This window comes from Cryptomeria japonica, chromosome 11, assembly GCF_030272615.1.
Source record: "Cryptomeria japonica chromosome 11, Sugi_1.0, whole genome shotgun sequence".
In the NCBI taxonomy this organism is placed as follows: domain Eukaryota; kingdom Viridiplantae; phylum Streptophyta; class Pinopsida; order Cupressales; family Cupressaceae; genus Cryptomeria; species Cryptomeria japonica.
In genome coordinates this window covers 335,572,303-335,589,233 of record NC_081415.1, presented here as the reverse complement: position 1 = coordinate 335,589,233, position 16,931 = coordinate 335,572,303, and the positions used below count along the sequence as shown (strand labels likewise).

At 36.0% G+C, this 16,931-nt stretch overlaps 1 protein-coding gene across 3 annotated transcripts; it reads right to left on the bottom strand.

The window, feature by feature from the left end:
• Window positions 1–3,381: 3,381 nt before the first annotated feature.
• On the bottom strand, window positions 3,382–10,299 carry LOC131074986 (high mobility group B protein 9). 3 transcript variants are annotated; one of them, XM_058011751.2, is made up of 6 exons: window positions 9,050–10,299; window positions 6,206–6,284; window positions 5,703–5,865; window positions 5,405–5,488; window positions 4,886–5,292; window positions 3,382–4,136 (listed from the first exon to the last, which is right to left on the bottom strand). In XM_058011751.2, exons 1-6 carry the CDS (start codon window positions 9,346–9,348, stop codon window positions 3,819–3,821), a joined length of 1,350 nt encoding a protein of 449 aa, XP_057867734.2. In that variant the 5' UTR covers window positions 9,349–10,299; the 3' UTR covers window positions 3,382–3,818. The 3 variants fall into 3 exon arrangements, with proteins under 3 accessions (XP_057867734.2, XP_057867744.2, XP_057867727.2); XM_058011761.2 differs by having other exon boundaries at window positions 4,886–5,289; XM_058011744.2 differs by having other exon boundaries at window positions 4,886–5,295; window positions 9,050–10,298.
• Window positions 10,300–16,931: the final 6,632 nt, after the last annotated feature.

Sequence of the window (16,931 nt, the reverse complement as noted above, 5' to 3'; positions counted from 1 at the left end):
ACCGATGCAAATTGGGTAGGAGATGTAGATGACAGAGAGAGTACCACTGGCGGAGCATTCTTTCTTGGTAGCGGATTGATTTCATGGATAAGCAAGAAGCAGAATTGTACATCATTATCAACAACAGAATCAAAATTTGTTGCAGCAGCAACTAATTGTACTCAGGTATTATGGATTAAGCAAATGTTAAAGGACATAAAGGTAAAATGCAAAGAATCTATAATCATTTATTATGATAATTCAGCAGCAATCAATATATCAAAGAATCTGGTATTTCACTCCAAGACTAAGCATATTTCTATCAAATATAATCTTTTGAAAGAGAATGTTGAAGCAAAAGAAGTAAAATTGGTTTATGTGAATATTAAAGAGCAGATTGTAGATATCTTTACAAAGCCTTTGCCTAAGGAAACCTTTGAATATCTCAGAGAGCAACTTAGGGTAATACCCTCACCGACAAAGACTTGGACAATTGGAGATTGACATCAAACCGACAAAAACTAACAGAGAAATGGTTTTTCCGGCTTTGATGGAGGAGAGCTACTTCTCAGAGGGAATAGTTGGTTGTATGTTCCGGTATTTTAACTGCTTTGGCATTTGATGTCAAAGGGGGAGAGAGATCTATGGAAAAACATTCGTTGGAGAGATATATACTCTTTGTATTTTGGTTTTGATTCCTGGTATTGATCTATTCTGGAGATTGTTGGTTGTTGGTTTTTGGTTTTTGGCATTCTGTTTTGGCACTTAGATGTTTTTTCATCTAGTGTTGCCATCAATGTCAAAGGGGGAGATTGTTGGTATTATGGATGTGTTGCATTAGTTTTGTCATTGATGTCAGCACTTATCCTTCTGGAGATCTATATTGTTGATTTGGCACTATGGTTATATTGGTTTACTGATGAATCGGCACATTGTGTTCACCAGCAAGGTCAGTGACTTATGCATAGTCACCAGTATATGCTCACTGACAGGTTATATGGTTCACTGGCACTGATGATGACTTAGTATCATCTGGAGATCGCTTGATTATGTCAAAGACACGGCTTGGATACTTGGTATTGTTGTTTTGGTTATTGGTCCAATCGAGTTGGTATATTTGTTGTTACCGGCAGATTGGTCTAGGTTATGGACCAGTATGCGTTATCTATTCCAGATCAGCACGACACATTATGGAGATGATTTATTGATTGGATATTATTGTAAATGCATTGAGCCGACATGATGCATCTCATCAAGACTTATTTATAATTGATTTAACTGTAATACTCTTAGTAAGACGACTACACATTTGGTCTTAAGTTTTGTATATATGTAAGATCTCATTTATGAGATAAACATAGGATATGGTTATGGTATGGTATTTTAACATGGTATGTGCGAATATTGAAGATCATATGAGAAGACCATAGAGAAGGTTCAAGGAAGGTATGAAAGTGTTTATCAGAACTTAACCGGTATTGAATCCAACATTGAAGATGTTATTTTGAGCAGTACATTATTCTATGATTTAACCATCTTATTGTAGTCATTGTGACTCCCATTTGAGCAGTGTGCTCTAGGCGGTTGGTTTTTCTGCATGTGCAGACCTCATTTGTATACGCATGCTATCTGCAGTAGTATCATTTGATTGTGTGTAAGGTTTCCCACCGTGGTTTTTCCCCTTACAAGGTTTCTACATTAAAACACATATTATGTGTTGTGGATGTTGTTTATCTTTCTCTTTCATGCATTAAATTTCACCGGTATTGATATTAATTGCTAATCTATTAACTGGCAATAAGTTTGGTTTACCGGTATTAAGCATTAAGTTTGATTAAGTCATAAAATTTATTAACAACTAATTCACCCCCGCCCCCCCCCTCAATTGTCCTTCTGGTTCCTAATAGAGGGTTGACCGAGTGTCCTCCACTTAGAGAGTTTTTTTTATGGGCTTAAGCGAGGAAAAAAATTCCAAACTTGCATTGGCAAATACTTAACCTTTATCCAACTTGGGTGGAGCAAAACAAAATCTCATTCTAAGAAACATTTGGAGACCAAGCAATGGCTTTAAACAAAGATTGCCCACATTCCAATATTTTTTTCTCAAGGATTCTTTCTTGCATATTGTGGTTCTCTAAGATGCTTGAAACAAATCCTTTTTTTGAGGGACTTAATGAAACAAGATCCTCTAGGAATTTTATTAAAGTAATTAGAAGATAATGGTGAGGCTTCGCTAGTTAACCTCAAGAAATATTTTAGGTTACAAAAGTTGTCTTCAAATGAATTGGTTCACATAAAAGGATTTCAACTCAATGTTCATGCCTCATTTTGATTAGAGCAATTGAGTGCTCTCAAAGGGTGTGGATTAACTTATTTGAAAATTGTTTAAAGAACAATCTCATGAAAAGTGTATTTTAGAATGCTATCAAGAAAAATAAAGAGTGGATTTTTAACTATTGCATCAAGACTCGAACTCTTAATGAAAATAAAAATAAATTCAAATTTGTGGGTCTAATAAGATATGTGATTGTACCAACCAAAAAAAAGATATGTGGATCGTATGAACGATGAAGAGTCTGAGATAGGAAAATTCATTTGAGATTAAGAGAAATCATTGGCTGTTGTAAACATGCAAATCCTAAACTCTTCTGTTACAATTGAATCCACCAATAGGGCAGAAGAAAAAGATGCTTCTAGGTTGAAGAAAAAAGAATGATAAAAAAATAAAACAGAATAGGTTGAAGAAAAGAGAATGATTAAAAATAAAACAAGACTAAGAATTTTCAGATTTTATCATTCTGATCAGAAAATGAGAAAGGTAAAGGACATCATACCCAAATCAGACCTTATCAGAAATTTAAATCTACAAACTGAACACCTAGTACAAGGGCAAGTTCTATACCTATTCAAACTAGAAGATCACTAGTACAAGAATTCTAGTAGTTTGTGGTGAAAGCTACAAATTCAAGGATACAAGAAATGTCCACCACTCTTGATCACTCAATTTTCCAAGAGTAAAGGATGTGCTTCCTAAGGATATCCCTAGGATGCTTCCATTACATGAATCAATTTTTTTTTATTGAGTTGATTTTTGGGGTAACATCTGTTTCAAAGGCACCTTATAGGATGAAAGGATGAATGTGTTATAAGGACTAAAAATTCAATTAAATGAGTTGATTGAGAGAAGTCTAATAAGCTTTAGTACGTCTCATTGTGGTACTTGTGCTTTTCATTGAAAAAAAAAACTGTAGTTAGAATGTGTATGTATTACCGAATGCTAGATAGAAAACTTGTTTGATCAGCTTAGAGGTATACCAATTTTCTAAAAATTGACTTAAGATTAGGGTATCATTAGTTCCGATATTCATAAGACCAGGCCTTTGGTTAATACTGCAAAGAAGCTACCAAATATAAAGTATATGATCTCCATTCAAAATACTGGCAGAAACTAATTAACTGTTTCTAAATTCCACTACCATAATTCTACCAAACTATTTATGGATTCAAATATCCCTCCTTGTAGGACTTCTCCGAACAATACAAAGAACAAATGTGAGACAAAGTAATTTGAAGAGAATAACATGAATTCGATATGATTCTGGTGTGGTGTCCAAATTGCTTGGTCTTGAGGAACCACATAAGAATGGTAATGACAGTGTATGTCCTAGAGGCTAGTGTTGTCCTATTTTTTGTTAGCAGATCTGTCTAAATTGCACTCCCAATTGAACTTTCTTAAGAGGTAGAATTCACTTGTCAATTCGCATTAAAGATCATATGATGGACTATATTTAGTATAATGATAAAGGATCTAACCAATTAGCTTTTCTTCAATAATGAGGTCATACATTGGTCATTTCACCCCCTGTAGATTGCTGCTTCTCAACAAGCTCTATGACAGAAGTAGAAGAAGGTTTCTCCAAATTGGGTATGCCAGAACAACTCTGTGATCCCTGCTCCTGGGTTCGTTCTTCAAGTTGCTTAGATTCTTCTAATTTTAATTGAACTTGATTTCTAGAATCACTGTTTGAATGGTCATATTTGTGTACCATATGTAAATTAACATGTGAATCCCGATTCTGGAGTCTCATTCTTTCCTTGTATTCGCGCATCTCTCTTTTATAACGCTCTTTATCCTCTAAACCTCGCTCCTGATAAGGCTGCCACAAGTACAGTTTTCATATGTCAGTTCATTGCTTTCAAAAATAATTAAATGTTTCTTCGTTCCATGGAGTGGGGGATGTGGGGGCACGGGATGGGTTTCAGGGATGGGGACCAAGGGTCTAATTTGAGGACGGTGAGGGAACAGCAGGGGACAGCGCAAATTGAAATTCTCAAGACAAAATCTGCAATATAACACTTATATGAAAACCCCATAAAAAGTAAACTAGTTTTCATTAAATTAAAGGTTGCAATCAAATATGTAATGACATGTGCCATATAGCAAGTGACCCAGTGGCATATCTAGTGGAGGCGACAGAGGTGATGGCATTGTGGGGGACGTTTCCCTCAATTCCCCAAGTCCCGGAAATGTCCCCCTAACGGGGATGCAGGGCTTTTGTGGGGTGGGGAGGGGTATCCCCCATGGAACAACTTTTCTTTGCATCACATGGTCTGTGGAAACATCATGTCTATTAAATACATTCATGTTAAAATTTGCATATAAATTGCAAATAATTAAAAAAAAAATTAATTAAATAAACAGATATTTTGAAAGGATCCAGATTTTTTACAAGCGAGAAGATTTAACGATAAGAATATCAAGACAGCGAAGGCCAGCCAAAGAACAATAAAGAGACTACATAAGACAAGACACAAGAAAAACCTAAATTGTTGATACAAATTATAATCAAATTATTGAAGAATTGAATTGGTGAGTAGCAAAACTGGTGTCTTCAAATTTACTTACCAATTTTTCATCCTCTGAAAGCTTATTCCACAAGTCACCAATCGTCTTGCTGACAGCTCTATCCTTATCTGGTTGAATTGATTTGAGTTTGGCTCGCTGCTCACCAAAGAAAAAATTATAACCTGTTCTGTTTTGCCTTGGGGCACCTGGATCCTTCCTGGGAACTTTTTTTTTCTTTCTATTACTGCTTATTCTGTGCGCCATTGTAGATCTGAAGCCTGACTGCAAAATATTTGTATATGTAGATACCCTAGCACCTTGTGATCTAGAGCCAGGAGAAGGTACATGGTAGACCACACCCCTCATTTTTCTTGTTCCAACCATTACAGTGACAAGATAACCATGCTCACATTGACCGTCTATAAACCCACTCACAACACTTCCTATTGATGATGCTTGATCAACTGCTGCTGCAGCAGAAATATCATAAAGTTCAAATTGATGGAAAAACATGATTGCAAGAAAAGAGCTACAAAATCTTTGACACTACCAATAATAATATCAATTTGTCTTCCTAACCTCTAAGAGCTTGAGCAGAGTCAATCTTCTGCTTTTTGATCTTTACTTCTGGATCCTCTAATGCTGCATTTTTGTAACTAGCCTCTGTGGTTTGATTCATAACAGGGGTTTAAGTTAGCTGTAGGAACTGCTTGTGAAGCAAATCATGAAAAATGATATTTCCCTTTGGTCTCCTTTCAAACACCCAACTTTACACTTTACCCTTTACCAAAACATATAAATGTAAATCATGATGCCATTCATTCAAGCAAAGATTTTAGTGTACTCTAAATGTGACTTTGGAGGCCTGACAATGTACCTGGAGGAGGAACCAAGGGCCCTTGGGCTTGAAAGAAGTGAACCTGCTCATAATGGTGGAGCAAATTAATGTAGTACTTGCGAAGAACAAATGAAGCACTTGTGGTAGTGCGAGGAACGTTAAGCACAACTGTGATCTCCTTCCATTTTCTTTCATTAATGACCTGTTGCATGCAACAGATTTTCACTATTTTAAATTGTTTTCAGAAACAAAATAAAAATAGTTAACATTTCAATTACAACACATTTCAAGCCTCTGAAATGGCTTGTATACAAATCTCACTAGATTGTTCCTAAAAGATTGTGGCAAGAGATAGATTGATTACAAAGCATTAACCAATGAAGCTGGTTACAACTACATGGTCAACAATGTTAAAATGAAATGATTCACAAAATATTTTCAATTTTGAACTAAAGCATTTTTCAAATTGCACAGGATCTGAAGCATGTATATGTTTAATCAACTCTTGAAAGAAATTTAAGGAATGACAAAAACTATCTCACCATTTGGAGTCCTCCACGAGCAGTTACTTCCCTATATAATACATGAAGATCTAGATCCTTACCACCAATCTTTGGAATGCTGCACAACGCACATTTGAAAGAAATCTGTTATTATTCTTTTAAAGTCTTATCAATTCATTCACGAAATAATTTCATCTCAATTAAAATAATTTAACTTGAAAAATTGCATCTATTAGCATAATATTGCAGAAATTCCTTAGGTTTTTTTTAAGAAGCATTGTATCTATTAGCATAAAATTGCAGAAATTCCTTAGGTTTTTTTTTAGAAGCCTGTTTTCAAATTATTATGGAGTGGGGAAGCCTTTAATGTCCTAAATCGGAGACTAGTTAACAGTCGATTTATGAAGGGCTTCAGAATTTATTATGGATTCTCTTCTCAGTAACAATGCTATAGGAGTGTCACACTCACAGACTTTCTAATGAAAATTTTGAATTGGAAAATTTTACTTGCCATATACTTAAAGTAAGGTGTTGTAAATATGTTATTTTGCTTCTTCAAGGCTATTTCGAAAAATGGAGTAATGAACAGATGCAAGAGAAGTAAAAACATGTACGTTGTCTCAGCTTGAAAGTGTTTAACTGTAAAGACTTGCAAATGGTACATGATTCTTAATTTGGTTTTGATATCATGTTAGATTTTTTTTACACCTCACTAGAATTCGGATTTAAGACCTCCTATGTTCTGTGGACCAACTAGAATTCGGATTTAAGACCTCCTATTTGATGTTGAGAGACTCCACCACTGAACTGCTGAGCCATTTTGTGACTAATCTGTTTACAATTCAGCACCTAGATTTACAAAAGAGCAGCATAATCTTTTAGAAATTAAGCAAACCTTTACAGAATGGCATCTGCCCAAGTGTCATGGAATCTAATGAAACATGCAAGCAGCACAGCCATTATATTAATTTCGATATTGTTTTAGTTATTTGTAATCTGATAAACATTTTGGCATATTTAAAACTATACATCTCTTTAACAGTACTAGAACATGTAGCTATGGAAAGCCGGTTTTACATCAATGTCATTGTTTAAATTAGCTACTGGATTTCGCAGGCATGGTTTGTTTAACTAGGCCATAATATCGTCACTTAACCCGCATCCAATTCTGGAATGTGATTTGTAAAATGGGATCTAATTTCATAATTTTGATCTTTTTATTTTTACTATTTTCTACTATTTGTAGATATTTAGTTATAGTTGGCTTTTTTAGTTGATGAAAATTATTTTTGAAGTAGCTGTGTAATTTTTTTACATCGATATTTTGATATGTCTACGTAAAAAATATATACAATAAATCCAAAAACAATCTGCTACACTGTCAAGTCCCCAACTTTTGATCCTGTTTCACTACACAAAAACCGAAACAAAAAAAATGGATTACAATTTTTTCATTATTTTTGTTAAAGTTAATAGTTCAAATCTCACAAACAATAGCTTCATTGTTTCATCCATTAATATCTCAAATTAAAAACTTTTAATTCTGATTAGCAATCACTATGAACCTATCTCCTCTATAAAAAGAAAAAACCTTCGAAAACACAAAATCTAAAGTGTCAAACTGACAGAGGACTCAGTGGTTTCCTGTGCAAATTGATATACTGGCCACACCGTACAGAAATCACCTTACATTGTGGAGATCATAGTAAAGATTTTCAACATAAAATACAAACAGAGGGTTTTAAGGCATTAAGTGTCACCCAGGACTACTGGGTTATGCATGAAAATGACCACCAAATCTTGCAAAAGCCAGATGAAAGTCAAACTGAAGGGACTAAACATTCCAATCTGCACAGTACACACTACAACACATTGGTGATGAGAAGCTATTCATGTGGGATCTGAATTCCAAGCGCTTTTCATGCCAGATATTCTTCTAGTTCTAATATGAACCGACGCGCTTTGTCTGGCACAAACTTAATCCATGACAGTCCGCATGGTTTCTTAATATTCTTATCATCCATGATCATTCGAAACTCAGTCTTAGGACATGAGGAACACTAACGAAAGCCCTCCCAAGAAAAAATTATTGTAGGAGTATATAATACAGTGTGTTTCAAACTTAAACATACAAGTTAAAAACACAAACAAATATTAGAGCATTTCTTAGCTCTTTATCGTGTTGATGATGTGAAGTGTGATCTGATCCGAAATGTTGATAAAAAATTTGCACAGTCTAATTTAAAAATAATATCTAATAAATTATAGATTGTGGAAATCTTATATCATTAAGAACAATACATAATTTCAACAAATATACAGAAATATAGATCAGGACGAGGACTGATATTTTCGTGCAAGAAGAAGAAACAAAATGACAGACCAATCAGAAGCTGAAGAAAAGTTTGTGCAGTTAGTGATGGCAAGAGTACTCTGCCTAAAGTTGGTGCAACCTCGATTCAGGGTGAAGAAACCTTCTGGCAAAACTGTGTGTTCTGTTTGTACTCACATCATTTTGATTGACACAAACCTCAACCAGGTAAACCCATCAGTAGAAAAAAGTCTCAGCACCCTAATGAAATAGTCCTATTGCATGATACAGACTACAGAGGCTGCCTGCAGGCTACATGTCAAGTCCAAACTCACCCAGCCAATGTGATTGTTGTAGTGTAAAAAACTTCTGGATAGCTTATGTGCTTACAATTTTAAGAGGATCACATTCTGTAATCAATGATTTACAAAGAAGAGCTGATAATCAAATGAATCTAAAAAATGTTAATAATGTTGTTCTTGATGAACACTCAATCATTCATGGAAACACATTTCACACCAACAGAGAGCCAGAATCTCAATGAAGCAACTATGTGAAAGAACATCACTTACGTCAGCTTGGCCCCGAGGGTCACATGGAATTTGGTGAGGGTGTTGAAAAACAACTCCCTTTTGTGCACAAGCTCTGCATGTGTAGCCAGAGGCGGGGGATAAACCAAGAATTTACAGTGATGAAGAACCTTTGGAGTTGGTCCCACTGCTCTGTGTTGTGATCTTATTCCCATGTCCTGCCTTAATTGCATTTGCTCCCTGGCACTTGCACTGGGAGCGCCAAACATGGGCTTCATGGCAGTCTGGAACTCTGCCACCTTTATGACTTCTCCTGTACTTTCCTCTTCGTAGCTTTCCATCAAAGAATAAGCAGAAGCTGCTACTGTGAAGACATGTTTCAACAAAGTCTGTACCAAATTACCAATGCTTGTTTAACTGGTAACTGCAGGCCCTTGTTTTTTTTCAATTCTTTTCAAAAAAGGCGCTTTGTAGATCAGTGGGTCCCTTGATTGTGTCTCCCTCTTCTTCGGGGATTTTAAGGAATCTTTTCCGATGCACTCCGTAGAACAGATTTCCCAATCATGAAGCAAAACTGCTCACTTTCCATGAAACTCAATATAAGCTCTCAGATCTGTTTTTCAATTCAACCAATATTTAAAGCAACAGAAGCTGATGATTTGTTTGAGTAAAAAGCCTTTGAGCTTATATCCATGAAAACCTAGAGAACCTCTTGTTGAAATGGAGTAGGTAATACCAGCGAAACATGAGATGTTAACTGGGTAAGAAGAAGAAAGAATTGAAGAAGGCCAACACAAATTTTGAAGTACATGCAAATTGCTTAAACTTGTTCTGAAGTTCTATCAGAGATAAAAAGCCTCAGTAAAGAGGATATATGAACGAAATGACAAGCTGTAATGATTCGACCCGGAGATCAAGCCCTCGAAAACGATAAAAAGAAATGCTGTACAGAAAATTTGGATATTGAAACAAGTAAAAGGCTTTAATGACTGTAATTAAGAAGAAAACAGAAAAACAATGGTTGCAGTAGCTTGCCTAATATAGGTACTAAGCTACAAAACTGCAGGAATTTATCAGATATAGTATTCTATTTAGAAGAAGAATAATGAGATTAACAACACATTAGGTGGATTTATGAAGAAATAACTAAAAGTAAGCTGGACCCATGATGAAGATTAAAGACAGGTACCCTATTAGAAAGACATCAGTCTGAAACGGTGACAGACACAAGAAGTACCCGACACTTTCTGATACCTTGTGACACCACCTCAAGGACTGGCTACTACTCCAGCATTTCCTGCCCGATTTATATTTGATGCCTACTCAATTTTGAAGTGACCACCTTTTTTCTTTTTTGGATTTAAGATGGGTTAGATAAATAGTTTATGGGATAATCAGTGTCTTTTAATTTTTTCCCTATTAAGGAAGATGATTTTTTTCCCTATTAAGGAAGATGATGAGCATCACCATCTTTTCAATAGTCTTTTGGTTGAATATATTGTGTTAAGAAATTTTGTCATTATATTGACATGCTTGTCTCTTGTTCTTGAAGACATGACACTCTACAATAAAATGTTTTTGTGATTCCATTGTCCAATGTTGCAAAAAATATATATCATTTATTCTCATTATTCTTTAGGTCTTTTCCACTTTCATGTTTCACATTGAGGTTGATGAGAGTTGATTCTTAATTGAAGAGTAAGAGTCTTGGCTTTACACATAATATTGCTTGATATGCATGGTTTTTGTTGATAATCAAAGTGGAGTTGAACTCTCCAAGATAATTGTTTTTTGCCCTCCCTAATACCTTTCCTCATATACACTTGCAAAACTTACCTAAACAAAAACTTGTATCTCTTTGCTATTTGTGGGACAAGCATTCAAGTGAATATTATATGAATGTTGTATTCTTTGTTTTTTATATAGTGAATTACACCAATTTGAGTAAGCATACACCACTTCAATAAGAAGTGACCTTGTTTTTCAAAATTGCATCTTATATAATAATAGAATTGAAGAGTGAAAAGAAATAAATAGGACACCCATTAATGGGCTTGATCAGGTTAATCCAGTAGACAAAGGGAAGAGAGAGGTAGAGTGCCCCCCCCTCGAATTTGGATGGATGAAGATTAACTTCGACGGTGCATCCAGGGGTAACCCGGGACCGTCAAGTGTTGGGTGTGTGGCGAAGGATTCCCTAGGGGTTAGAGTGGGTGCAGGTTGGCAAAGATTGCCAGATGGACCTAACAATGAAGTCGAGGCCAAAGCGGTTGGACTAGCTATCCAACTCGCATGAAGGTTAGGGGTGACCAAGCTCCACTTGGAAGGGGATTCCCAAGTGATAGTCAATGTTATCATATGTGGCATCTCGCTTAGTTGGAGAATTAATCGTGACATTGAAACGATCACGTCGATCATGGCGCATTTTGAAGATTTCAAGATATCTCACGTTTTTCAAAGTGGCAATGCGGAGGCTAATAGATGTGCGAATGAGGCGTTGGAATAGCAATGTATGAGTAAGAGTGGTATACTTGATCTTTTTTGGCCGAAGATACTCGTTATCCTTGAGGTGATGAGCATTTAATGAAGGTGGTGGTATCCTTGAGGTGACGAGCATTTAATGAAGGTGGTCGTATGAACTTGGCGGCGGTATGGGGTGGCAGTTAGTGGATCTCTTCATTCCTCCACGTAGCTGTTAGCTTTCTTGGGTAGGGTGGCAGATTTTTATCTTAGGCCAAATGTAGAGATGGTAAGAAAGGTGGTACATGCATTTAAGTCATGTTGCATGTGCATGCTTCAATGATTATCGAGCGTAGATATGCATTTATACTGTTTGATATCGTGTCTGGGAAGTTAAGATTGCTCTTGGTTATCGAGCGGTGCTTAGTGAGTCTTTTGAAAGGCCATTCAGGGAGTGCATGTTGTGGATGTTGTAGTGCAGACATGGAGCCGAACTTTTCTCTTAAGGCGTCACGTCCTATGGTGGCATTTTGGGGTGCCATTTCTGATGAGCGCCTCTCTAACGTCTTCAGGTTTGAAGACCAAGACTTCCTTAATAGAGTCAAAATTGTTCTTGGAGATGAGTATATGCAGGTGGAGTTCAAATATGGTACAAATGTGGATATTGTGTCTATGTTTGTTGCATGGGCTTTTGAGCTAGTTGGGGTAGATAGAGTCCAATGGGTGGTTTCCAATAGTGTGAAGGAGGACTGGAGAGGTGGTTTGGAAGGTTTCATTCGGATGGTGAGAGATGGTGATGGCTTTGTGTGCCCGAATGGAGTGTGGCTGCATTCCAGTGAGTTTCTTCCCTCCTTGCGCCCTTTCGTTATGTGGGGCGTGAATTGTAGCAAGGAAGTATGCAAAGCTTCAGCCCAAATTGGAATGCATGGGGTGCAAGAGTATAGCCATGCATGGGAAAGGACAAAAATTTGAAAGGAATTGGAGAAATGGAGTCCCTCCACTGTAAGGAGAGTGGGGGAGGATGCTAGCTCGGGCTCTTCACCAAAAAAGAAGAGAGGGCAACCTAGAGGATCCAAGAAAAACTCGGGTGGCAGGTCACTATGGATTGGCTTCCCCCCGAAAGCTCATGATGACCATGTTGATGAAGAGGACCAGCGAGTGCTCAACTTGGATGTAAGCGATAAAGGCAAGGAGATCGTGGTGGTCAGTGCACCACAATAGTTTATTTTCAATGTTGTTTTTGCTTTCTCGATAGACTTTGTATGTTTGTAACAGACTTATGATGTTCTGAGTTGTATGTTGGGTGGTGGGATGGTTGGTTTCTTTTGTTTTGAACTATAATCGAATTTTGAAGTTTCTAACTTTTTGATAAATCAATATAAAGTATCATTTACTGATCGAAAAAAAAGAAGAAATAAATAGGATTATTTGTGATCATTTTTTGATTTCAAATTTGACTAACTTAATAATTAGTTAAGATTTCACAATATTATTGTAAAGGGAAAATGTCTCCTACATGTTAATAAAATAAATTGAAGATAGTTACACAAAATTTGAAAATGCAACAAGAACAAAAGTTGTTGTGCTTTGAATCTACATTTTAAACAATTTTTTTTTTTTAAACAATGGAGATTAAGGGATTTAAAAATGGGCAACAAACAAACTACTCATGTTTCTATCAAAATAAAATAACACATAGTGTGGTGTGTGGCCCTTAAATGTTAACTTCTTTTTAGTTAAAAAAAATCACTTCAATGAGTCTTAACACCATTTAGTTTATGCTCAAATTTTTTACTAGATTTTTAATGAAAAAATGGTTTTTTATCAATTTGATTGAAAACTAATAAAAAAATAATTATATTTGAAGGTGTGTAGAGTAGAGTCTAGTTTTTCAATGAATAATTAGAAAAGAGGCCAAAAATATTGTACATAGGTTTCTAAATAAAAAATGAGACACTGGCAAAATAAATTTAAGATAAAAAAAATTAATATAATTGAAATGTAGAAAAAATATATGGTTAGAAAGCTAGAAGAGAGCTCAAAATTACTCTTTTTTTACTTGACATTGAAATGCATGTAAACCTAATGGAGAGCATGCTCGAGATTGTGTTAATATTTTTATAGTTTGAATAGACACATCTTTGGGTATTAAAATATTAATCCAACCCTTTGCTTTGGATGCCCAAGGGAAATCCAACCCTAAGGGTTGGAAATTCCCAAGGTAGACAATAAGATGAGAATGTTATAATGTGCTTGTAACTTAGGCATTCATATAATGTGCTCATGTTTTTGTGAAGGAAAATGATCTCTCTCTCTCTCTCTCTCTCTCTCTCTCTCTCTCTCTCTCTCTCTCTCTCTCCCTCCTCCCCTCTTTGTTTCTCTCTATCTCTCCTTTCCCTCTCTCTCTTCCTCCCCCTCTCTCTCCCTCCTCCCCTCTCTATTTCTCTCTATCTCTCCTTTCCCTCTCTCTCTTCCTCCCCATCTCTCTCCCTCCTCCCCTCTCTGTTTCTCTCTATCTCTCCTTTCCCTCTTTCCCTCTTTCTCTTCCTCCCCATCTCTCTCCCTCCTCCCCTCTCTATTTCTCTCTATCTCTCCTCTCCCTCTCTCTCTCTGTCCCTGTCCCTCCTTCCCTCTCTTCTTCCCTATCTACTTTTCTCTATATCCCTATCCATCCCTCTCTCCCTCTCTCTAGTTATCTTTCCCTCTAACCCTCTCACCCTACCTCTCTCCCTATCTCTACCTACTTGCATCTCTCTCACCTATCTACCTCATGTTATCGCTAAATTTTGCACTCTTGACAAGTTTACAAAAGCTCGACTACCTAGTGTAACATGGGATCATTTTAAGGTTGTGTTTGACTTATGGTGGAGTTGTACCTCTAGATAAGGGTTGGTTCCCTTGATCTATCACCTAAACCTTAACTCGATTCTATAGTTTTGACAAGAAAAAGGTGAAAAATAACTTGAAAATGAATCTATAAGACTATAGTGATGATACACCATAACTTTTAAATGAATTATGGTTGCTATTTATGACACACAAAGGTTCAAGAGACCTCATTTTTTGGCACATATTTTAAGTTTCACATCTTATGCATCAATATTTTGTAGAAAGGAAGCCTATATTTTACTTTTTATAAGGGAACAAAGAAATTTTCACATATTAACAACTTTATATATGCATTACATAGTCTACAACCTCCTTATAAGTGTATTTTTTCTTGCCTATAGGTGTTTAATTGAGACATATTTTGAAGTTTTTCATGATGAAACACAATAAAATACATGCATCATTTGATCAATGCATAATAAAACAATGCATATTGAAGAAAAAAATGTTTTTTTATTAAAATTCTTTCAGAAAAATGAGTCTAAAACTATATTCTTGTTTCTTGCAAATGGAGTACAAAGTTGTCTTATTAGTATGGAAACTAAGTTACATGAGTTACAATATCGTTATGTGCTAGGAAGAACCCTATTGTGACTTATAATTATATGAGGGAGAAAATTTTAGAGCAAAATGAACCATCAAATGAGACAACCACAAAGACCCTACGATTCAAACTATTTCCAAAACCTCAAAAAAATTGGAGTATTTATGAATGCAAACTTGAAATCAGATAGAAATCGAATAATTATACCTCAATCAAGCATGCATCATATGGGCCTTCACTGCTCTTCTTGACCTTCGTGTATTGGTAGTATGTTGGTCTCAGAATCTACAACAAAATTGTAGTAACGTGATTGCACAAAAGCTCGAAGACTATGGTTGTTTAGATGATCAATGAAGGTTGCTTTTATAGATTTTTTTATATCGATCAACGTTGGTGATCTAAGGAGAAGATTTGATGATCAATGGTTGAGTTTTGATGAGAACAATAATCTAAGCTATAATTAGGAGATAACTGGTTGCATGATGGAATTGGAGACAGACATAATTGATTTATCTGTTAAGCAAATGTGAAGGAAACTTGCAGCCATCTTTATGACAATTTCTACATAACCTAGTTAAGATTTCAATCAAATCAACACATAGAAGCCATATGAAAAGAATAGACAACATACCCATTAAAATGTGACACAAGATATATCCTAGGAAAACCCTCATGAGGGAAAAACCTAGCCTCCAAAAGCATCATCCACCATGTATTATCAACAATGCGTCCATTACAATACAACTATGGAAAGCCTTCGAAAACCACGCCATAACCAAGCACTCCATGTGACCAAGCACAAATCCACACATCCTATGCCATGCTTCCTCCTTCACAAATGCTAACCTAGCTTACCCAAACAACTGTCCTTGTGGTGTTTTTATAGAGACAAGCAACCACAAAACCAATAAGTGGTATTACATCAAAACCATGTGATAATAAAAGGGTAAGAGTTGAAAGTTGGGTCCCAATCCCGCAAAAGTCCGTGGGTTGGGAAAATTACCCACTATAAACGGGCACCCGATTTACAAATCGGGTGCCTTTTTCGCTTCGGGGGCCCGAGCCATGAATAAAATGGGCGCACGTTTACCCACTATAAACAGGCACCTGATTTACAAATCGAGCGCCCGTTTCGCTTCGAGGGCCCGAGCCCCGTTTTGGTTCGGGCACCCGATTTTTACAAATTGGGTGCTCAATTTATAAAATATGGGGGCCCATTTTGTAAATGTATTTAAATTTTTTTTTAGGCATTTTTTACTCATTTTCACTGTTCAGAAAACGGGGTAAACGATTTCAAGAAGCACGAGTGCCCGTTTTTAGCTTACCAACCGACCCCCCAGACCATTTTTTTCCTCATTCCAGGTACATACTTTTGTTTTTTTACATTTTTTTCATTTTTTATTATTATTTTTCTAAAAAAATGTTAATTTATTGTCATTTTTTAATTGTAGCGAGTAGATTAAAATTTTAAAGTTTGAAAAACGTTTTTGTTTAATAGTGTAAAAAAAATTATTTAATTTTATGTTTAATATAGTTGTTTTTAGTTTTCAAATATTGTAGAAAACATGAAAAATAAAAAATAGTTAAAACTTAAAACCCTTGGTAGAAAACAAAAAGAAAAATGTAAATGAACAATAAACCCTAGACAAAAAACAAACGAACAATAAACCCTAGAAAACAAACAAACAATAAACCCTAGACAAAAAACAAACAATAAACTATAGATAGAAAATGAACAATAACCCCCCTCTCTCTCTCTCACTCGCACTCTCTCTATCTCGCTCACTCTCTCTCATTACCTACTCTTTATCTCTCTCTATCTCACTCACTCTCTCTCTGTATCTCTCTCTCACATTCCCTCTCTATCTCACTCTCTCTCATTACCTACTCTCTCTCTCTCTCTCTCTCTCTCTCTCTCTCTCACACACACACACACACACACACACACACACACACTCTATCTCGCTCACTTTCTCTCATTACCTACTCTCTCTCTATCTCACTCACTCTCTCATTAGCTACTCTCTCTCT